Source organism: Leucopleurus acutus (genome assembly GCF_964270905.1).
Source record: "Leucopleurus acutus genome assembly, chromosome: 13".
Lineage (NCBI taxonomy): Eukaryota > Metazoa > Chordata > Mammalia > Artiodactyla > Delphinidae > Leucopleurus > Leucopleurus acutus.
The window spans coordinates 75,230,598-75,254,137 of NC_139155.1; the positions used below are offsets into that span (position 1 = coordinate 75,230,598).

Consider the following 23,540-nt stretch of genomic DNA (forward strand, 5'->3'; position numbering starts at 1 on the left):
TGGTAAAATAACTGGCTGTTTTACTTTTGAGGTTAACAGAACTATAGGTTTTATAGATCTAGATTTAGAGAAAGATTTGTTTTAAGGAATCGGCTTGTGCCATTGCAGGGGCCAGCAAGTCCAATTTCTGCAGGGTAGGCTGGCCGGCTGGAAACCCAGGGAAGCATCTGCTGGTAGAGTTCCCTCTTCCTTGGGGGAGATCAGGCCTTTTTCTTTTCTCTTTTTTTTTTAATTGATATGTTTGGCTGCATTGGGTCCTTGTTGCTGCTCGCAGTCTTTCTCTAGTTGCAGCGAGCAGGGGCTATTCTTCGTTGTGGTGCACGGGGTTCTCATTGGTGGCTTCTCTTGTTGCGGAACACAGGCTCTAGGTGCCCAGGCTCAGTAGTTGCAGCATGCAGGCTCAGTAGTTGCAGCACGCAGGCTCTAGAGCGCAGGCTCAGTAGTGTGGCGCATGGGCTTAGTTGCTCCGCAGCATGTGGGATCTTCTCGGACCAGGGCTCGAACCCGTGTCCCCTGTATTGGCAGGCGGATTCTTAACCACTGTGCCACCAAGGAAGTCCCCAGGCTTTTTTCTATTCATGTCTTCACCTGATTGGATGAGGCCCACCCTCATTATAGAGAGTAATCTGCTTTCCTTGAAGTTTACTGATTTAAATGTTGATCTCATCTCAAAAATACCTTCAAAAAAAGATCTAGAAGACTGTTTGACCAAATATCTGAGTACCATGGTCCTAGCCAAGTTGATACAAAATTAATCATCACAACAGAGAAGGGGGTCTGCTTCTGTCCCACCTTGGAGATGTTTGCCTTCTGTGTTACAGAGGAAGCCAGTGGGAGCTGCCTGGGAGTTTCATTTTCATGGTCCTGGACACAAGAGTTGCACATCTGTCTCTCCTCTGGCCTGTGTGCTCCTGGGCCTGTTTTCCTTCCTTGCTGGGTGGGGTAAGTGCCCGATGAAACCTGGCAGGTGTCCATGTGTGTGCTGAGGAACTGGGCACACAGACACAGACCTCTTGGGACCTGTGTTTGCTCGGTGGCAGAACTAAAACCCGAGTGGCTGAGCCCTTGCCTTGCTGTGTGTCCCTGAACAAGTCAGCGCCCTCTCTGGGTCTCTTTCTCCTCGCTGTTCTCATTAACTCTGAGTTCCCAGGCCATTGGGAACAGGGAGAAGGGGAAAGAGTCTCAAAAGATGACCTCTGAGAAAATAATCTAAAAAAACTATATATAGATATAACTGAATCACTTTGCTGTATACCTGAAGCTAACACAATATTGTAAATCAGCTATACTTCAATTAAAAAAAAAGAAAAACAAACAAAGAAAGGAAAAAAAAAAAAGAAAAAAGATGACCGTTGGCCCCCTATGAAGTTATTTGCTTAACAAACACTTTACAGCTCTAGCCATGTGCCAGGTCCTGTTCTAAGCACTTTGCAAGTCTTTAATCCTTGCATTAAGCCTGTGAGACAGGTACCATTATTATCCCCATTTTATAGAGGGGGAAATCAAGGCACAAAAAGGACTGGCAATGTGCTCAAGGACACAGATGTCGCATGTATCAAGCCCTCATAGTCCAGCTCCAGAGGCTGCATTTTTTTTTTTTTTTTTTTTTTTTGCAGTACGCGGGCCTCTCACTGTCGTGGCCTCTCCCGTTGCGGAGCACGGGCTCCGGACGTGCAGGCTCAGCGGCCATGGCTCATGGGCCCAGCCGCTCCGCGGCATGTGGGATCTTCCCGGACCGGGGCACGAACCCGCGTTCCCTGCATCGGCAGGCGGACTCTCAACCACTGCGCCACCAGGGAAGCCCTGGAGGCTGCATTTTTAACCGTCAGTATTCCTTGAGAGCAGCTGAAAGGCTGATCATCACAGCTTGGGGGAGGGCAAAACCCTGGATTGAGGCAGCCGGCTTGGGAAGGTTCTGTGAGTTTCCTTTTCCCCAGACATGAGTTTCGGTTTCAGTCTCCGGGCATAGGAGTTCCTCATTCTCTTCTGCCTCCAGCTCTGCCATTAGCTGTCATCTCAGCAGCCAGCCAGAGCAATGGGAAACTGGGAGTCCCATCTCTACGAACGGCCTGCCCAGAAACTGGGTGAGTTTACCCAGGACAACCTGAGGCCCTTTGAAGACTGTCAGAAACAGATCGACCAGACCGTGGACACCATCTGTGCAATCCTGCAGGAAGCTGAGCAGTTCCCCCTGGTGACCGGCGTGGCCAAAGTGAGTAGAAGGCTGGGGTCAGGGCTTCTGGGACCCAGAAGGCAGAGCGACTTGGTGCTGAGCATCTACCGTGTGCCGGGCCCTGGGCACACAAGAGACCATCTTGTCTAGCCCCACACTCAAGTGAGATGGTGGAATATGGTGTAGAGTTTAAGAGTACAGGTTGGGGAGCCGGTTCTACCCCTTACTACTATGTGACGCAGGGCAGGTTGTTTAACCTCTCTGTGCCTCGGTATCTGAATTTGTAAAATGGGAGAGAAATAATACTCATTGCAAAGCGTTATGAGGCTTAAGCCCATAATGTTCTTGCACAGGGCTTGGTACAAAGTTAGTGCAGTAAATTAGCTGTGGTTACTTTTATTGTTTTTATTCTCCCCATTTTACAGAGGAGTAAACTGAGTCTACAAGACTTCAGTAAAACTACCCAAGGATGCTCTGTGTCTTCTCAACAGCAAGGGGTGGGGAGCTGTCATCAGTTAGAAATATTTGGTGCTATGGGCACAAACCCCAGGGTTGAGCCTGAAGATTCTGGACCTTTGGGGAAGAAAGGGTGCTGGGACGGGGCCAGGACCCTAGGGTGGGGAGGGGCTTATGGATGCCCACCACAAACCCCATGCTCTCCGGCACCGAAATCCCACTTCTCTGTAGTCACAGTGCTTTCTGGCCTCTGCCCTCACACACACCCACTAGCCCTAGCAGTAAAGATACCTGGACACTTGGTGTCTCCTACCTTGGCCCAGATGAGGAAACTGAAGCGTGGAGAAGTTATTTAATAGTTGGCATCTGACCTGGGATTTTAAGCCCAGGTAATCTGTTTGGGAGCATGCACCCTTAACCACTATACCATCCTACCCCTCAATATTGTTAACTTTTTTTCTAATTAAAATATTAATCATACATACAAAAAGTGCACTGATCTAAGTGTACAGCCTGATGGATTGCCACAAACAACATACATGTGTAACCTACACCCAGATCAAGAAATAAAATATTCCCACCCCCGACCCAAGAGCCCCTGAACCCCCCATCCAGTCGCTACCCCCAGCCCCAGGCAACCACTCTCCTGACTTCTGACAGCATAGCATAGATTAGTTTTGCCTATTTTCAAACTTTGTATAGAGTGACCAACCATCCCAGTTTGCCCGGGACTGAAGGGTTTTCTGGGACATGGGCCTCTTGGTGCTAAAACTGAGCATGTCCAGGGTAAACCAGACAGGTTGGTCACCCTGTATAAAAGAAATCATGCACTGTGTGGCTTTAGTGTGTGGGGTTTTTTGACCCATCTGTTGACGAAATTTATGTTGTTGTGTGCAGTTGTTGTTTATCATTTCATTGCTGTCATGTGTTCCCTGTATGAATACACCACATTTGTCCATTCTACTGCTGATGGCCGTTCGAGTTGCCTCCAGTTTGGGGCTCGTAGGAAAAGTGCTGCTATGGGGCTTCCCTGGTGGCACAGTGGTTGAGAATCCGCCTGCCAATGCAGGGGACACGGGTTCGAGCCCTGGCCCGGGAAGCTCCCACATGCCGTGGAGCACCTAAGCCCGTGTGCCACAACGACTGAGCCTGCGCTCTAGAGCCCGTGAGCCACAACTACTGAGCCCACGTGCCACAGCTACTGAAGCCCACATGCCTAGAGCATGTGCTGCACAATGAGAGAAGCTACCGCAATGAGAAGCTGGTGCACCACAACGAAGAGTAGCCCCCGTTCGCCGCAACTAGAGAAAGCCCCCACGCGCAGCAACAAAGACCCAACACAGCCAAAAATAATAAATAAATAATACAATAAATAAATTTATTTTTTTTAAAAGTGCTGCTATGGGTATCCTGATTCAGTTCTTTGGGTGGACAAATGAACATCTGCCCCTCCGCTTTTAGACTATGTTGACATCTGGGGCTTTTGCTTGAGGTGAGAGATATTTCTGCCTGTCGGGGTGCCCTGTGACCCCAAAGGGTTCAGAGTCTCACATCCACTTCTCTGTTGCTGGCAGAGTGGCTCCTATGGCCGGAGAACGGTCTTGAGGGGCAACTCCGATGGTACCCTCGTCATCTTCATCGGTGGCCTTGAAAAATTCCAGGATCAGAAAAAAAGCCAACACGACCTCCTCAGCAACATCTGGGCACAGTTGAAACGCTGTGAGCTCACGATGAAGCTGGCAGCCGAGATGGAGATCCAGAGCATCAGTGGCAAGCTCACCATCCAGCTGTGCACAGAACAGCAGAGCATCACTTTCGAAATGCTGCCCGCCTTCAACGCTCTGGGTGAGCCCCCCTGTGTGTGTGTGTGGGGGGGGGGGTTGTGGAGATTCAGGTCTGGAGGGGCTTGTCAAGAGAGCAAAGCCAGAAAAAGGGGTGGTAGATAGCCTGGCATCTGAATAAATACCCCTGGTGCTTTCCAAAATGAGGGACCGTAGACTTTCCCTCCTTCCTCTCTTTCCCTCTCTCTCTTTCTCTCTCTCTCTTCCTTCCTTTCTTTCTTTCTTTCCTTTCTTTCTTTTCTCACTGTGTGGCATGCAGGATCTTAGTTCCCCTACCAGGGATGGAACCTGCACCCCCCGCAGTGGAAGTGCAGAGTCTTAACCACTGGACCACCAGGAAAGTCCCGAGAGACCGTTGACTTTCAAAAGAGGAGATTCCTCCTACCCTGAGCTTACTCTCTTCTGTAGAATTTCTCCCTTATCTCCTAGTTGACTTTGGAGGAAATGTTCTAGACTCTGGAGTAGAGCATCTCAAACTGTGACACGCACACAAAGCACCTGAGAAACTTGTTAAAATGCAGGTTCTGATTCAGGAAACTGGGGTCCAGGATTCTATATTTCTAACCAGTGCCATGATATTACTGCTCTTCTGTGGACTACACTGGAGGATTTAGACTAGAATAAATGCTGGTTAGAGATAGAGGATGGGGCAAACATCTGGGAAAAGTTCAGCTGGAGCAGGTATTTGGAATGTGCCTCTAATCAGGTCAACATCAAGGCAAAGATCTTCCATGGGCAACTGTTTGGATGGATGGATGGATGGTTGACTGGATAGATGGATGGATGGTTGATTGAATGGGTGAGACTAAGCATAGTTACAGCTTAGTCTCAAGCATAGGTACATATATTATCACAAACTTAAATACCAGAGCTGGAATTCAACCCCTCATTAAACAAGTGAGGGGCTTCCCTGGTGGCGCAGTGGTTGAGAGTCCGCCTGCCGATGACAGGGGACGCGGGTTCGTGCCCCGGTCCGGGAAGATGCCACATGCCGCGGAGCGGCTGGGCCCGTGAGCTATGGCCGCTGAGCCTGCACATCCGGAGCCTGTGCTCCGCAACGGGAGAGGTCACAACAGTGAGAGGCCCACGTACCGCAAAAAACAAACAAACAAACAAAAAAACAAGTGAGGAAGCAGAACGAAATGAATGTGTCCAGGGCCACACAGCCAGTTACTGACAGAACTAGAATAAAAGCCCAGGTCTTTTAAGCCCCAGGCCCAGTGCCTTCAAGGTGGACACACACACACACACACACACACACACACACCCTGACGACTTACATTCACAGAAAGGTGACCTAGTGCAGAGAAAAATGCACCAGTTTGCAAGGTAGGCAGCCTTGAATTCTCATCCTGGTCTTACTACTAACCCACTTCTGCCAACTGTAAGATCAAGACTAGAAACAGCTAACTTGCAGGACCTTTAGGATGATAAGGGTTGAGTATACGTGCCTGACTCAAAGGAAGGCTGGAGTCAAGGTGAAGAGACAGAGTGTGACTCAGAATTCCTAGGAAATCCTATGTTCTGTCCTCTGGTTCTGAGCACGGTGGCTGGAGATTAGGCCAGAGCGCCCTCTGCTGGCTGCATTCCATCTCGCAAAGAATGACGTGAGAACGAGAAATCAGCTCTTCCTCACATGTAGTACCGAGAAGCTGCCACCAGATAGCGGCAGAGCTACACATTCCAAACAGATAACCTTTCCTAGACGGAAACAATAATGGTCGCTTTCTGAGAAAAGTAAACTACTGAGAAATTTTTAAATTACTTTCTGTACTAAATATTAGCCTAACTACATTTTATTATCTAGCAGGACAAGCCACCCCTCACCTTTTATGCAAATGCACCAGTCCTCTTACAGATGAAGCAATGAACGTGTGCTACCAAACCACATCCAGCCTTCTTTGTGGGCTCACCCAGGCCAGGTTCCATGAAAACCAAAAGTTCTGTTTCTGTTTCACACCAGGCTTAAGTGAGAAGCCCAGCCTCTGCACCTATCGAGAGCTCAAAAGATCCTTGGATATGGTGAAAGCCAGCCCCGGTGAGTTCTCGATCTGCTTCACTGAACTCCAGGAGAAGTTTTTTAGCAACCATCCCAGCAAGCTGAAGGATTTGATCCTCTTGGTAAAGTACTGGTGTCAAAAGGTAAACTTCAAATTGCATGTCTATTGCTATTATCCGTTTCCCTTTAACTGAGATAACTCACGTTCGGTAAAGTACAACAATGTTAAGAATACAGCTCAGGGATTTCCTGGTGGTCCCATGGTTAAGATGCTGTCCTCGCAGTGCAGGGGGTGCTGGTTCCAAACCTGGTGGGAGAACGAAGATCCCACATGCCGTGTGGGCAAAGAAAAAAAAAAAGAATACAGCTCAATGTGTTTTTATAGCCTTTCAGGCAACACCCAGATCAAAATAGGGCACATTTCCTGCACTCCAGCAGGATGCCCACTCCCAGTCCATGCTTCCCCCAAACAAACCACTATACTAGCATCTGGTACCACAAATTAGTTTTGCTTGTTTTTAAACTTGATGTCAATGGAATCATACTGCATGTACTTCGTGTTTGCCATCTTCTGCTCAATATTATGCCTGAGAGATTTGTCTGTGTTGTTGCAGGGAGTAGTGGTTCTTCATTGTTTTGTACTATTCCATTGCATTAATACACTGTACATGGATGCATTCTACTGCTGAGGGACATGTGGGTCATTCCCAAATTGGGGCTGTTATGAATTAGGTTACAGTGGATATTCCCCTACATGTCTTTTTGTGAATTTAAGCAGTCATTCCTCTTGGGTAAATATGCAGGAGTGAGACTGCTGTGCTATAAGGTATGCTTTATATATATGTGTGTATGTGTGTGTGTGTGTATAGATATATACATATATACACACACACATATACCTTATATATATATACACACATTACATATATACATTATATATACCTTATCTGTGTATATATACATATATGAATATATATGTATATGTGTATACATATACACATGCATATATGAATAAATTTGTGGAATATATACATATATATATATATAACTTTAGTAAATACACCCAAATAGTTTTCCCAAATGGTGGTACCAAATCACACCCCTGTCCGCAGTGTATGACAATTTCAGGTGCTCCACATTCTTATCAACACTTGTTGTCAGTCCATCGCATTTTAGCCATGATATCATTTCAGTCATTGACAGGGGACATTGACTTCCTATAGACTTCTAGTTTCTATTTTTTTTTTTTTTTTGCAGTACGCGGGCCTCTCACTGCTGTGGCCTCTCCCGTTGCGGAGCACAGGCTCCGGACGCGCAGGCTCAGCGGCCATGGCTCACGGGCCCAGCCGCTCCACGGCATGTGGGATCTTCCCGGACCGGGGTACGAACCCGCGTCCCCTGCATCGGCAGGCGGACTCTCAACCACTGCACCACCAGGGAAGCCTCGACTTCTAGTTTCTTGATTTCAGACCCCTGGCATGGGCGGAACTGGATTCCAAATTATCTGCTGCGCTTTTCTCCTTCCACAGTGCCAGGAAAAGCTGAAGGATTCATCCCTGCTGCCCCTGTATGCGCTGGAGCTGCTTACGGTCTATGCCTGGGAACAGGGGTGTGGAGCAGAAGACTTTGACATAACTGAGGCATCAGGACTGTTCTGGAGCTTATCAGGAAGCAGGAGCAGCTATGTGTCTACTGGACAGTCAACTACAACTTTGAGGATAAGACCGTCTGCAACATCCTGCTGGGCCACCTCCGATCCCCGAGGTACCAAGCTTCCCACGGCCCTCTCTCCTTACCTCTTTATGTACATGCCAGGCTGTACCCCCTTAGAATGAGGGTGCATCCCTGTCTTTCCCAGCCAAGCATGCACCAAAAGAATGCCAGCAGCAGTGGGTAGGGAGGCAAAGAGAGGTCTGTCTGAAAGAAGGACGCTTCAATGGTTTTCACATTCTAAACCATTGTCACATTTTGTCCCAATGCAAACACTTCCCCTCATAGAAGGAAGGGGCAAAGAGAGGAGGGGTCAGCAGAAAGCGGAGACCGTTTTATTAGGTTATGAATGGAACATGCCTGTAAAGCGGAGAACACTAGACACAGAGAACACCAGGACCAGAGAGGCTAGACATCTTAGACAGAGCACTTCAGCAATTGGGAGGAACTGCAGGAGGTAAAAATCTAGGTTTCCAGATGCCCAGTCCAGGCCTCTTTCCCCCAAGATGATTTCTCCTCCCAACTGATTTTTTTTAATCAAATTCATAGGCTAGTAATCTTGGATCCAACTGACCCAACCAGTAATGTGAGCAACGATAACACCTGCTGGCAGCTGCTAAAACAAGAAGCTCAAACCTGGTTATCTTCTCTCAGGCTGAACGAGTCACCTCGACTGTCCTGGAATGTTCTGGCGAGAGGGCTTTCCAATATAGCTCGTGTCCTGCTGCAGGCAGGGCCCTCCCGATACTCAGACTGCAGTCTTATCCAAGATCACCGTGAGCTGGTTTCCCAGAGGTGCCATGACAAAGCACCATGCACTGGTGGCTTAAAGCAACAGAAATTTACTCTTTCACAGTTTGGGGGGCTAGGAATCCAAGATCAAGATGTGGACAGGGCCATGCTCCCTCTGAAGGCTCTAGGGAAAAGTCCTTCCTCACGTCTTCCAGCTTCTGGTGGCCGTTCGCAGTCCGTGGCTTGTGGCAGCAACACTCCAATCTCTGCCTCTGTTGTCACATGGCCTTCTCTTGTGTGTCTTCACAATGTCCTCCCTCCAGGCATGTCTGTCTCTGTGTCTCTCTCCTCTTCTTATAAGGACACCAGCCGTACTGGATTAGGGACCACAGTAATGACCTCGTCTTAACTTGATTACCTGTTTGCAAAGACCCTATTTCCATATAAGGTCACATTCATAGGGCCTAGAGGTTGGGACTTCAACATATCTTTTAGGGGGACACAATTCAGTCTATAACACACCATTAGGGACCTCCCCTTCCATTAAAATGATAGTAATGTGCAAAATTGAACAAAGAGAAAAGGCGGGCACCTGCAGATGAGAGATTTCAATTAGTTTCTGCAAGAGAGAAAGCAGGTGAGAAGGTGGTGACAGATGAAATGGAGCAGAGCCCAAGAGACGTGGGTGGCAGTCACCCTTGCGGATGCTGGGACAACCTCTGAGCTCTACTGAAGCAGGCGTTGGGGGCGAGAGCGAGAAGTGAGGCTGCAAATGGGAGAACTAATGAAGGGCCAGATGCATTGGGTTTTCCCCTCCCATCCCCCAAAGGAGAAGCACATCTATCAACACAAATTTGATTATATCTGCAAAGTCCCATTTTCCATACAGGGTAACATAGTCGTAGAGCAGGACGTGGACTTTGGGCGGTGGGGGTGGATATCACTATTCTCCCTCCCACTAGCAAGAAGTAGGCTGCCTCTGCAGACTGAGGCCTGACCAGAGCATGCAGAACAGGGAAGAAAAGATGCTCAGGTGAAGTGTCATGACCTGTGGTCCATGGAGCGCATCCCATCTGATGTTTTCTACTGAAGAGGAGAGAACTTCACTTTTATGCAGATGTCAGACCCCATTTAGACATCAGAATATGGTTTCCTTCCAAAAGTGACCACAGGTACAAGAGAGTGAGCAGGTCCCACCCTCCACGGTCCCATTGGATTAGAGAACAGGTAACTGTCCCTTCAGACTGAACACACAGCCCCTCTGACTCCAGGACGGCCCTTCTCTTCAACACACTTAGACGGAACAGCATCCCCTGGTGTGGAGGGTTGAATAGTGTCCCGCAAAATTCATGTCCACCCGGATCCTCAGAATGTGACCTTCTTTGGAAGTAGGGTCTTTGCAGGTATTACCAGTTAAGAGGTCATCCTGGATCAGTGTGGACCCTGAATCCAATGACTGGCGCCCTTATAAGGACACACACAGGGACACAGACACAGAAGGGAAAAAGCCACATGACAAGAGAGGCAGGGGTCAGAGTGATGCAGCCACAAGCCAGGGAAGGCCGTGGACTGCCAGAAGCTGGAAGACACAGGAAGGATTTCCCCTAGAGCCTTGGCGGGAGCACGGCCCTGCCTACACTTCGACTGCAGACGTCTAGAAATGTGATTTGTTACGGCCATTCAGGGAAACCAATCCACCAGGGCACAGGGTGTTTAACAGAGGCTGATAGAACCTTGAAAAAGGAATAATGTGATCATCAGAAGTCAAAAATACCTGTAATAAATGGGAAAATAAGGAAGGAACAGAGCAGTAGGAGAAGCCAAGAGGTGCCGGCCATTTGTGGACGGTCCCAGAACAGAAAGTGGAAACTAGACAGTAATTTGGAGCCAGGTCTTCAGAGACCTGTTGGGAGAAGGATCCAGATCCCTTCTAGAGGGTAAAAGGAGCAACTAGGAGAGGTTCTGTTTCTGGGGGACCTTAGGTACCACCCGAAACTCTCAGGTATGCTCTTGGGATATGTCAATGCAAGAACTCAGGATGACAAAGGTACCAGCAGGAGAGTTGAGAGCAGGAGGGAGAGATGGGGGAGCAGAGCAGACAGGGGAGGAAGCGGGGGTGGGGGACAGGCGGCTGGCAGGGGGCGTCTCACAGCAGGCTCCTTCCACAGCCTGCGCTGCTCTACATAAACCCAGGCCGTCTTCTAGACAAGTTCATCAAGGACCTTCTCCAGCCCAACAGGACTTTCCTAGATCAGATCAAGAAAGCTGTTGACATCATCTGTAAGTTTCTTAAGGAAAATTGCTTTCGACATTCAACTACAAAGTGTCAGAAGATTGTCAAGGTGAGCAATGGCCTTTCTCTTTGTTATTGGCGGGGACTAAGCCGTTCTTGTAACTCTGCAATGCTCCTCACACTGGAAGTGTGAGGACAAAGGGTGAGGGAGGGAAGCAGGGGAGATGGGCAACTAGGACCCTGGTTTTCAGTGGAGGCTGCTGATGCACTGCTTACGCCATTCGCAATAGACTTTTGGGGGGTGCACATTGTGCGGCTTGCGGCATCCTAGTTCCCCGACCAGGGACTGAGCCCGGCCCACGGCAGTGAAAGTGCCGAGTTCTAATCACAGTAGACTTCTGATTCTGTGTTAACCTCCGTGAGCTGCTGGCAACGCTTGCCGGTGCTTGGCTTGTGGTGCATCACTCCAATCTCTGCCTCCCTCTCCCCGTCCCTTCTTCTCTGGGTCTTTCTTCTCTTCCCTTCTAAGAACACTTGTCATTGGATTTAGGGCCCGCAGATCCCTAACTTAATTACATCTATAAAGACCCTTTTTCCAGATAACATCACATTCACACATGTTGCCAGCAGACATCTCTTTTGGGGGGGCCACCATTCAAACCACAGCAGATTCTAAGCTCCATGTGTATTAAAACAAAAAGTGACAGTCTTCCTAGTTTCAATTCATCCCATCAACTGAGCTAGAGATTCAGCAGATGGGGCCATTCTTGTCCAAGACTCCAAGGTCACGCGCTGACACACTTGCCTCCGTCTGTTGGCCACCAACCAGATAACTGTGTGTCCAGGGTCACAAGAAGGGAGGGGGAAAAGTGCTGACCTGTGAGCAAGAACATTTGCCGTGATGCAAAAAAACAGATCTGTGTGCACGCTGCCCTGGGGCGGGTCTGGGGACCAGTACCGATGTCCCACGCGCCATGAGTAAAATGTCTCACGAGGTTAACTTGAGGGAGAACAAGACTGGCTGTGTTCATGGTCAGTGAACCATTGTTGAAGCATTCATTTTGTCCTCTGCTTCCCCAGCCTCTCATTAACATGAGAGTAAATCAATAAGAAGCGTTAATGACACATCAAAGAAGAAAATAGGAAGAGAGCCTTTGGCCGATAAGAAGTTGCTTTCTATCTTCCTGAAGTTGGTTGCAAGAGTTGTCTGCTGAGGTGATGGGGGAGGTGCCACCTGGAGGATGCAGGGAGGGGGCTGTGGCCCGGGAGACCAGCTGCATGAATGAAGTGGCATGGACCAGGGATGAATGGAGCACCTGTGTACAGGAGGCTCCACTCCCTCCCCTCGCCTCCTAGGCCATGTAGCCAGGCATTCACTACCCATGGGTAAAATAAACATTGCTTTTGCAGAAATCAAATGAGCTTTCTGGGGAAAACCAGGAAAACATGCATGAGGGTTGATGCTCAGAGCAAATCCCACCAAGTTGTGGCATTGAGAGAGCTCCCTGCGAAGCTGGCTTCTCCCCGACTCACCCTCAAAGAAGCCCATCAGCTAAGGAGCTGTGCCTTCAGGGAGAACTTCACAAAACAGACAGAATGAACCTGTGTGCCTGCCTAAGCTGCCTCGTGCAGAGCTTGGCAAGCCAGGGCCAGCGAGCTAAGAGTGGTTTTACTTTTTTTTTTTGCGGTACGCGGGCCTCTCACTGTTGTGGCCTCTCCCGTTGCGGAGCACAGGCTCCGGACGCGCAGGCTCAGCGGCCATGGCTCACGGGCCCAGCCGCTCCGCGGCATGTGGGATCTTCCCGGACCGGGACACGAACCCGCGTCCCCTGCATCGGCAGGCGGACTCTCAACCACTGCGCCACCAGGGAAGCCCCGGTTTTACATTTTTACATAGTTGAAGAAGAAGAAGGAGAAGAAGGGAGAGGAGGAAGAGGAAGGGGAAAAGGAGGAGGATGGGGGGGGAGAAAAGTGAGGAGCGGGAAGTAGAAGCTTATGTGCCAGAGACACACGTAGCCCACAAAGCCTAAAATATGTATCAGCTAATGCTTTACGGAAAGTTTGCCGACCCCTACATCTAAATGATGAATATTCATCCAATGGTCCCCAGATTGCAGGAGGGAAGAGATGACGTCAGGCTTGCCTTAGTTTGATTTATTTCAGGTCACAGAAATTCAAATAAAGCTACATACTCTTTTTTGTCTGTTTGTCCAGAGTATACTGTAAATGGACATCTTGAAGACTGTATTTCATAAGATCAAGTATGCAAAGGGATCTATATAGTGTCTAACAGAGCACATTCAGCTGATATTAATACAGTGCCTTGTGTTTAAAATTTGCTCATTGCGTATTGATCCATTCGAATTTTGTTTTATCTAGGGGGAAAATTTTAGATTTTCACTATTGAGGATTTTTTTTCTCACTATGGTCTCTTTTTAAAATTTATTTATGTTTATTGAAGTACAGTTGCTGTACAATATTATATAAGTTACAGGTGTATGGTATAGTGATTCACAATTTTTAAAGGTTATACTCCATTTATAGTTATTATAAAATATTGGCTATATACCCCATGTTGTACAATATAACCTTGTAGCTTATTTTACTGCTAATAGTGTATACCTCTTACGTCCCCACCCCTGTAGTGCCCCTCCTCACTTCCCTCTCCCCACTGTAACCACTAGTTTGTTCTCCACGTCTGTGAGGCTGTAAAGCTACGTTAGTCCTTACCAGAAACCTTTAGGAAGTTGACTTGAGAAGCGGGTCATTTATAACTAGCCCATCCATTGTTTGTGGGCAAATTCACACATCAAATGGCATGAGATGAGCCACCTTTGGAACCAGATGATTCTATTTGTTTGGAAAATGAAACACTCTGCTTCAGAATCAGCCCTAACTGGAGACTCGAACGTGGCACCGCTCCCGGCAACCTCATTAATTAGCCCAACGGGCGCCAGCCCATGGGGGTGAGGGCTCAGGCTCTAGAAAATGCTGTATCTCCAGTTGCCTTTGCTTCCCTGGGGCGGGGGGGGGGGGGGGGGTCAACCGCCAAAGGCACGGCTCTGAAGAGCGGCTCCGATGCCGACCTCGTTGTGTTCGCGGACCCGCTGGAAAGCTACATCTCCCAGAAAAACGAGAGATGCAACATCATCAAGGAAATCCATAAGCAACCGGAAGCCTGTCAGCGGGAGAAGGATTTTGAAGTGAAGTTTGAGATTTCAAAATGGAAGGCTCCCCGGGTGCTGAGCTTAACTCTGAAATCCAAAGTCCTCAACGGAAGTGTTGACTTTGATGTGCGGCCTGCATTTAATGCCCGAGGTAAGACTCCTGAGATTTGAGCTTCTGGAGGGGGAAGAGGGATTCTGGTGTGATGGGGGGAGGTGGGGGAGCGGGAAGTCACGTGACTTACTGATCGGACCTGGTCCAGTGCCCCAACAGGTGGCATTCATAATGACAGCAATACCTTACACCTGTATACATTTTCATTCTCGTTTATTTTATCCCTACGACGGCCAGAACCCACATCTTATACTCCCATGGTGTCATTCACAACATCTATCAAAGAATGGGGTACACGGGAATTCAGTACACAGTTATAGATAAAATGCCTCAAGTAGTAGGGAAGGAAATGAAAAAACAGACTGTGGGAGAAATTCTGAGGCAAAGACAGGAAATCTGGGTGTTCGCCTTCCATCTTAGGCAAAAACTCCTTTAGAAATTTAATTCGTGAGTGACAGATATACAATGGTGTATTAAAAGAAACCAAGGAAGGGCTTCGCTGGTGGCGCAGTGGTTGAGAGTCCGTCTGCCGATGCAGGGGACACGGGTTTGGTGCCCCGGTCTGGGAAGATCCGACATGCCGCGCAGTGGCTGGGCCCGTGAGCCATGGCCGCTGAGCCTGCCCGTCCAGAACCTGTCCTCCGCAACGGGAGAGGCCACAACAGTGAGAGGCCCGCGTACCGCAAAAAAAAAAAACCAAAAAACAAAAAACCAAGGCTATTTCAGGCATTTTCCAAATCAAAATCAAGAAGACTCTGGTACCTTCCCTCTGAATGGTTCTTAGGGTCTTTAGAGAGGAAATGACAGTATATAGATAGGGGGTCAGCTAACTTTTTAAATAAAAGGCAAGATAGCAAATATTTTCAGCTTTAAGGACCATAAGGTATCTGTCACAACTGCTCAACTCTGCCTTTGTAGCTTGAAAACAGCCACAGACGATACATTAATAAGTGGGCGTGACTGTGTTCCGATGAAACTTTATTTACAAAAACAAGCAGGCGGCCAGATTTAGTCTGGGGGCCACAGTTGGCAAACTTCAGATCAGCACTGTCTAGAAGGTCTTTCTGGGATAACGAAAATGTCCTCTGTCTGTGTTCCGTATCTATTGAGAGCTTGAAATGTTGCCAGTACGAGTAAGGAACTAAATTTCTCATTTGATTTTCCTTTAATGAGTTTGAATGCAAATAGCCACCTTGGCTGATGGCTACCCTGTTGGACAGTGCAGGTCTAGATAACGCTTTAATAATAAATACCACCTATACTCATATAAACCATGTAACTTTTAATATCTCATTACTCTGGAGATGCCCCCGATATCTTAGACATCAGTAATTCACATACACTAATAGAGTTCAAAATAATTTCCCAGAATTAAATTATAGTTGTCAACAGTGTTTTGAAATCTGTTACTTTCTATACAGATTAAAGCATAATGTAAATTTCTTCCCCATGTTAGGTGAACTGAAGTCTGACTCTACACCCAGCCCCAGGATCTATGCTGACCTCATCTATTTGCATAAATCCTCAGACGCCCTGGGGGGAGAATTTTCTACCTGTTTCACGGAGCTACAGCGCAATTTCGTTTGCTCCCGGCCCACGGAACTGAAGGATTTGATTCGCCTGACTGGTACAAATGTGTACGACAGCTCTTGTCTTGGCCACCTGGTTATTATTTTTATCAGTACTCTGTGACCATGAAACCGGCACTTGTGCTCACTGTCTCCCATGCTGGGGGCTGGACCACATTACAGAATCTTCCCATGCCTAACCCTGAGTATCTTTGTGGAGTTCCCATCACTAACCCCATTGAGATGGGTCAGATGTAAGCATCTCCTCCCAACAAAGCTGCCACACATGGTTTATTTTGCTTTTTCTCTGACACCCAAAGAATTCTGCAGGAATCCAAGTTATCGTGCCTCCAAAGGGCAGATGAAGTTGGGATTTTCATGCCTGCAAGTCACCAGCATGGCTTATCTGCTGCTAGGTGTCCATAATTAATAGACTCAGATGCTACCTCTTGGAAGGCAGGTTGAAGCGACAGGCAGCAGCAGGGGCTGCATTTTCTATACTGGTTCGCCTCCCTCCACTTCCATCCGTCTGCCACAGGGTAGTTTCTAAGTATTCTCATGACAGCAGACACCCAGCACAACAGCACCTCTTTCAGGAGATGTCTCCTTTCTGTGTCCAGCTTCCTGAAACCCGAGGAGACTGAACCCTGTGGTTTCCACGTCTACACCCAGCCCCGGGGTGCTCAGAGTGCTCAGGGCTGCAGGGTGACCTTGAGCAAGTCACTTCACTTCCCCATGACTTCAGCATGGCGACCTCTGCCCGCTGTGTAGGGATGCTGGGGGATCAGGAGTGAATGACGTAGGTGGAATGTCTGGCCCCATAATTAGCACACAGTGGGTCTTTAGTAAATGGTACTATGTTATAACTCTAGGACGGTACATACAGCCAAAGCACAACAAAGAAGCCTGCGTGGGCTGCCTTTAAGCTGCAAAGTGACCCTTCCCAGACCAGTCCCAGCGCTGCGTCTCGAGACCTGGGTGCCCTACTGCGGCCCCAGCAGTCCTTCACGTGCACCCTCTAAGGCTCTTGCTACGCTCATTTCGCCTTCCTGCTTTAACCAGTATCGTCTGATGTTCCCACTCTTCCCTCAGTGTGGAAGCAAACTGAAGCAAAAGGGGTCTCTGCCCCCCAAATATGCCTTGGACCTGCTTACCATCTATGCCTGGGAGCAGGGGAGCGGGGCACAGGATTTTGACACGGCTGAAGGTTTCCGGACGGTCCTGGAGTTGGTCACAAACTAGCAGCATCTCTGTGTCTTGTGGATGGTCAACTACAACTTTGATGATGAGATTGTGAGGAGCTTCCTCCCAACCCAGATCCAGAGAACCGGGTGCCCCAAACCTCAGCCCCCTCCATTTCTTAACCTGATTCCCTCCAACGCTATTTTGGTGACCTGAATTCACCTCCCGCGGGGTCCTGATCCATTATTCCTCCTGTGAAACTGAGAAGGGAATGTGCTGACCATCAGAACCGCCCACAGTCTCCAGGGGTAAAATCCCAGGGAGGCAGGAGAAAGGTCATCAGGAAGAACAAAGAAGGAAGGACCAAGGTACCAGGTCCCTGAGTTGCTTTCATCTTTCTAGGTCAGAAGGAAAAGCATGGATTCATTAACAGGTCTAAAAGGTGTGGAAGTTGGAAGTGTGTTCCTGAGAAATAATGCTATTATTCGCTGCTGGTGTATCCTGCAGGCTGTTTATTAGATCAGGTTTTATCTCCCCTTTCCAACCTCCATCCCACAAAACCTTTATCCTTCAAGAATAGGAAGGAATCTTAGTGTATCCACTCAGCACCAGCAGCAGGGAACCAAAACAGTGGAAGCAAAAGAAAAGAGAAGAGAGAAAAGAAAGAAACATGGAGAAAGAATAGAGGAGGAAAAAAAAAAAGACAACAAGATACCCTGGCTTGCCTACCATGGGTGTGACCTACTTGACAGTAGAGTTGATTAAATGATACATTATGTTTCAGTTGCCCTAGCATGGAGAGATGTTTATAGAATGCCTTCATGTGTATAAGAATGAACAGCTTTCAAAACTTTTCTGACAAATATGATTTAATTCAGAAAATCACTTTGAACTGTATTGGTACATTTGAATTACGGACATCTAAGCTAGAAAGACACATTGTTTTATTACGAAGAGTAGAATGGGCCCCCAATTCTGAGGCCACTGGTTCTAAAAAGCATGCCTCTAATGACTTCTAATCTCTCGTTTAGGCCTGTGATCTTGGACCCAGCCGATCCTACTGGCGACGTGGGTGGAGGGGACCGTTGGTGTTGGCATCTTCTAGCAGAAGAAGCTACTGAATGGCTGTTGTCTCTCTGTTTCCGAGACGGGTTGGGTTGTCCCATACAATCGTGGAACGTGCCAGTAAGAATCATCTAAAGGAAGTGTCATCTGGAGATTACCCTGGGACAGGCCGAAATCAAAGAGCTTCCCTGCTATGGCAACTTGGGATTCACTCAGCCACAAATAACAGATAACCCAACTCAGGAGCCTAAACGACTGGGTTTTTTCTTCCCATAACAAGAAATCCTAAGGCAGGCGACCTAGGACTCGCACAACAGCTCCACTGGACTTTCCCCAGGAGCAGATCACCTCCACCGTGTCACTTGGTACTGGGGGCTGGATAGCTCTTCGTGGTAGGGGCCGTCTTGGGCAGTGTTAAGTCTCTACCCACCAGATGCAGTAGCACCACCCCCGAGTGCAACAAACAAAAATGCCTCCAGACGTGACCAAGGGTTCCCTGGGGCACACTCATCCCCAGCTCTTCCTGGCTCCACCCTCTTTAGTTGTTCATTTGAGTCTTCGTGGCACTGAGAGTGGCTATTGCACCTCCAGGTGGCGGGTCCATGGTGAGGTTGGAGGAACAGAAAGGGGGAGGATACCCACCCAGGTATCTTATTAGAAGCCTCATCCAGCAAACTCTCTTACATTTCAAGCTGCAGCTACCTGTACCTGAAAAGTGGCTCCAAAAAGGGGGGTGAGAGTTGGGTCAGCCAGCCAAGAGTGACTGCCACCCCTGTCCAAAGCTCCACCGCCAACCAAGATACCTGCCACCAGGTATACTTGGTTCCCCCATCAGGTTCTCTGTCAACAAGTACCCAAAACTGTCCCTGGTAGTAGTCACCTTCTCAGATACACTTCCTTCTTTCTTTTTGGTTTTTTTTTCTGTCTCTTTTAACCAATGGTTCTAACTGCTTGGATATGTATTATTCTCGCACGTATATTTCTTTCTTTCTAGACAGTGCAGTCACCAGGAAGTTGGGGAGCAGGGATACATTCTATTGTCAGTGAGATGCACTTATTCAGAAGGTGTAGATTCCTGGAATAATAATGCTGGAAGAAACTTCTAGAGACCACCAGGCAACTGCTTTTTTTTTTTTTTATGGTTAATAAACTACAAAATTTACAAACCCAAGCCTGAATGAACGGTATTACTCTACTTCATATTATCATTTTTGGTATAACGTATTAGCCATGACTGATAGCAAAAATCATTGTACATAATAAATATTGTGCTTTATTTAGAAAGATGACTTATAAGCACTGCTGTAGGCCTGCTAGATAGGGCTTTGATTTTCTAATAATACTATTAAGTTATCTAATCTATTCAAAATAGCTTGACCGATGGCCACAATCTATGTTTTTCAGGTGACTGGTATGATTAGAAATTTGGCTTATGACTAAGGCACGAGGCTGTTTTCTAGGAAAAGTTATTATCATCGTCAGTGGGTCAGCCCACAAAGTTTATTTGTCCTCGCAAACACTGTCTGAAGCACGACGCCCCCTCTGCCTGCTCTGTTCGGCAGAAGAGGAGAGCGGAAATCCCACCATGTGCTTTATACCATGACTGGCCACATTCAGGCCCCTTGAGGAGGCGGTTCTGAGGAGCTAATCTCTGGTCCTCTTCCTTCTCTGTAATCTCATCTGAACAATTTAATGCACGTCCATGGCCTCCCCCACCCCTGACAGGCAGTTGCTTTTAAAGAATCGGTTCAGTGTGTGAAAGAGTAGCCCATTCTTCCCTTGACGGCCCCCACTGCTCCTTCCCTTGCTTCTTCAGCTCCTCTTGAAATCAAGACCTCCACGTCCTTCGTAAAGCTTCACCTCGCCTTGCTGAAGTCTCGTTCCGTGTGTGACCTCCGTTATTAAAAACATTTGCTCTCGTCCAGGTTTATGTGCACGGTATTTGTCAACCATTCTGTATTTTCCCAATTACTAACTCCTTCCTTTTCCTTCAAGTCTTAGAAGAGGGATCTTTTCCCAAAGTGAAGCCCTTCACCTATCCGTTTATTCCCATAATTCCATGATCTTTTGCTCTCACACACTTCCTCCGGAGCAGGAAGTCATCACCCGGAGAAGGGAGAAGGCTCAGCTGTTGTGCTGGGGGTGCTGGTCAGGAAAAGGGATCCTTCCCCAGGACTTGGCCATGGTGATGCCAGAATAATGGGAGAACAAGATAGCCAGTGGGTGACCCCTATGAGCTCTGACAGTGAGACGGGAAACTGCCACAAACCACAAGAGACCTGGGAAAGCAAGAGAGGGGTGTGGCAGGTGGAATAATTACCCCCCAAAGATGTCTGCATCCTAATCCCTGGAACCTGTGAATATGTTACCTTACGTGGCAAAGGGACTTTGAAAATGTGATTAAGGATCTGGAGATGGGGAGATGATCCTGAGTTATTCAGGTGGGTTCAGGTGGGTCCAATCTAATTCTCCTCTAAAAGCAGAGAAGCAGTCCCACCTGAAGTCAGAGAGATTCAGCTCAAGAAGAGGCAGGTGAGGGATCGGAGCCGTTGTTGCCGGCTCGAAGGGCCGAGTCAGGGAATGTTCTAGGCTTCTAGGAGCTGACAGCCGCGAGGAAACAGGAACCTCCGTCCTGCAGTCACGTGGACCTGGACTCAGCCAACGAGCGGAGCGACCTGTAGGCGGACCCTCCCTAGAGCCTCCAGGTAAGGAACGCAGCCCGGCCAGCGCCTTGATTTCAGCCTTGTGCCGCTCAGAGCAGAGACACCAGCCAGGCGTGCTGGGCCTCTGGCCACGGAACTGTGAGCTGATGAACTTGTGTGGTCTTGAGCCACTAAATGTGTGATCGTTTGTTTCAGCGGCTGCTGCCTCACAGGCAGGTGGCAGTAAGCAGTTGGGGGCCTGGGCCCAGAAGGGGAGTCGGCCTCCCCTGCTCCAGGACCAGTCACTCCATGCCTGCCCAGCCTGTGTCCAGGGAAGGCGACTCACACGTAAGAGGGAAAACTCTTTTTTTCCTCGGCCTTCAGTATTTCTGACACCAGTCCCAGTGCTTCTTTCTTTTTTTTTGGCTGTGCTGCACGGCTTGTAGGACCCCAGTTCCCCGACCAGGGATCGAATCCGGGCTCTTGGCAGCAAAAGTGCCGAGTCCCGACCGCTGGACCCCCCGAGAATTCCCAATACTTCCGACACCAGATTGGGAGTGGGGGGATTTTCTCACACTGAGCAATTCTCCGACACCAGCTGTGTGTCCCACAACTGAATTCAATCCTGACCCTCTCTACCCGGAGTCCTTGTCAGACGCCACGGGTGAGGGGCTCAGTCCCACAGTACGGCCGCCACCTCCACTTCAGGGTCCAGGCCTCCGGTACTTCTAACCAACTAGTTATAAATCGGGGGTTCCCACGACCCCCTCCTCAGGCTCAGTAATCTTCTAGAATGGCTCCCAGAACCAGAAGAGCAGTTTACTTACTAGATTACCAGCTTATTATAAAAGGCTATAACTGGGGGAGAGCTGGCGAGGGCTCTCCTCCTGCCTTGCAGGTGGCTGCCTTTTTGGTGTGTCTTCACATGGGGGAGAGAGATCTTTACTATCCCTAATTTTCCCCTCATTTCCTCCACCTGCAGTATTAAAGGAAAATGCTGGTTTTCGTGTGTGTGTGTGTATGTGTGTATTTTTTTCAGATTATACATTTAATTCAGGTGTATTAGAGAATTTTGAAAAAAATGAAACCCACTTCTAATGGTCACCCCTGATCCCTACCACCCAGGAAGGATCTCGGTTAACCTTCCATCTGTTTTTCTATGCACCCATACAAATACATGTATATTTAGAAAGATGGAATCATCATGCTTCTATTATAGAGCATCTCGCTTCCGCCACTTAGTACGGAATCATGGATACTTTCTCATGTCATCACGAGAATGACATGTCCTTTCTCATGTTCTTTGAAAACACCATAATATTCCGTCATGTGGATGTCATTGTATCCCATCATATGGATAAGTCATCATGGGGATGTAATTTAGTCATTCTCTTTTGTTGAACATTTTCGAAAAAGATTTTGCCTTTTGAAAAACGGCCACAACACACCTGTCTGTACGTAAACCTTTGTTTCTTTTTTTTTAATTGAAGTATAGTTGATGTACAATTTTATATAAGTTACAGGTGTATAATATAGAAAAATGTTGGTATTCTAACAATTCCATAGCTATTCTTACATTGAGCGTGTCCACCCATGGGCCTCGGGCAGCTTCCCACTCATAGTCAGTCCCAGGTCCACCATGTGCAACCCATCTTTTCCTCCACTCCTGAACTGTTTGTAGACGTGCTTTTGCTGCCATCTTGTGGTCTTCGAGAGAATTAAACTAGCCTGTGCAGAAAGCAGGAAAGTCCTAGAAAATGGTTAGCGCTTAAAGCCACTGTGGTGCAATCGCAGGAGGTTCATTCTGAGTCATGATCTATGCGATAAAGCATCTTTCAGCAAGCTATTATTTCCACATACTGTTCATTAACTGCTCACTAATAGAGAAGGAAAAGCAGACCAAAGGCTCTGAAACAACTTTTGTCTTTTAATTCGGCTTCCCCCAAGCCTAGGGACACTGGATAGATTCTACTGAAGTAATCTGTGGTATTTCTGAAATCATTCTATGCTGTGTCTATTAGAGAAATGAGTCTTTCCCATCGACCTCAAATTTGACCATTAGGGATTCAAGTCTTTGAGTTCTGTAGGCATTCCCACTTTTAAGAATCCCCTATTAAAATGGTAATCAGGAGATCCTAAAAAAATAAATGGAGTTTTGTTCATGAATTGGGAGATTTAACATTGTTAAGATAACAATACTACCCAAAGGGATATACAGATTAAAGATTCAGTGCAATCCCTGTCAAAATCCCAACGGTATTTTTTTTTTTTTTTTTTTACAGAAATGGGAAAACTCATCCTGGAATTCATAAGGGGTTTCAAGGGACCTAGATTTCAAAACTGGTACAAAGTGACTGTAATCAAAACAGAGTAGTATTTGCAGAAGAATAGACATATAGACCAATAGAACAGAATTGAGAGCCCAGAAATGAAGGCTTACATTTACGGTCAGTTGACTTTCGACAAGGGTGCCAAGATCGTTCAATGAAGAAAAATGTTCTCTTCAACCAATGGTGCTGAGAAAACTAGATATCCACATGAAAGAATGAAGTTGGACCCCTTCTTTATACCATACACAAAAATTAAAGTGGATCAAGGACCTAAAGTTTAAGAGCTAAAACTATAAAACTGTTAGAAGAAAGCCTAGAGGAAAATTTGCA

General features: G+C 47.7%; 1 protein-coding gene across 1 annotated transcript in view; it reads left to right on the plus strand.

Annotated features, from left to right (window-relative positions):
• The window catches only part of OAS2 (2'-5'-oligoadenylate synthetase 2), a 31,515-nt gene extending 12,406 nt beyond the window's left edge, over positions 1-19,109 (plus strand). The window contains 12 exon segments of the mRNA XM_082853752.1: positions 2,009-2,212; positions 4,204-4,474; positions 6,434-6,612; positions 7,999-8,104; positions 8,107-8,233; positions 8,729-8,870; positions 11,080-11,331; positions 14,087-14,462; positions 15,880-16,050; positions 16,839-17,230; positions 17,234-17,322; positions 18,205-19,109. Of these exon segments, the coding sequence (XP_082709878.1) occupies positions 2,009-2,212; positions 4,204-4,474; positions 6,434-6,612; positions 7,999-8,104; positions 8,107-8,233; positions 8,729-8,870; positions 11,080-11,331; positions 14,087-14,462; positions 15,880-16,050; positions 16,839-17,230; positions 17,234-17,322; positions 18,205-18,373 (2,478 nt within the window). The 3' untranslated portion in view covers positions 18,374-19,109.
• Positions 19,110-23,540: the final 4,431 nt, after the last annotated feature.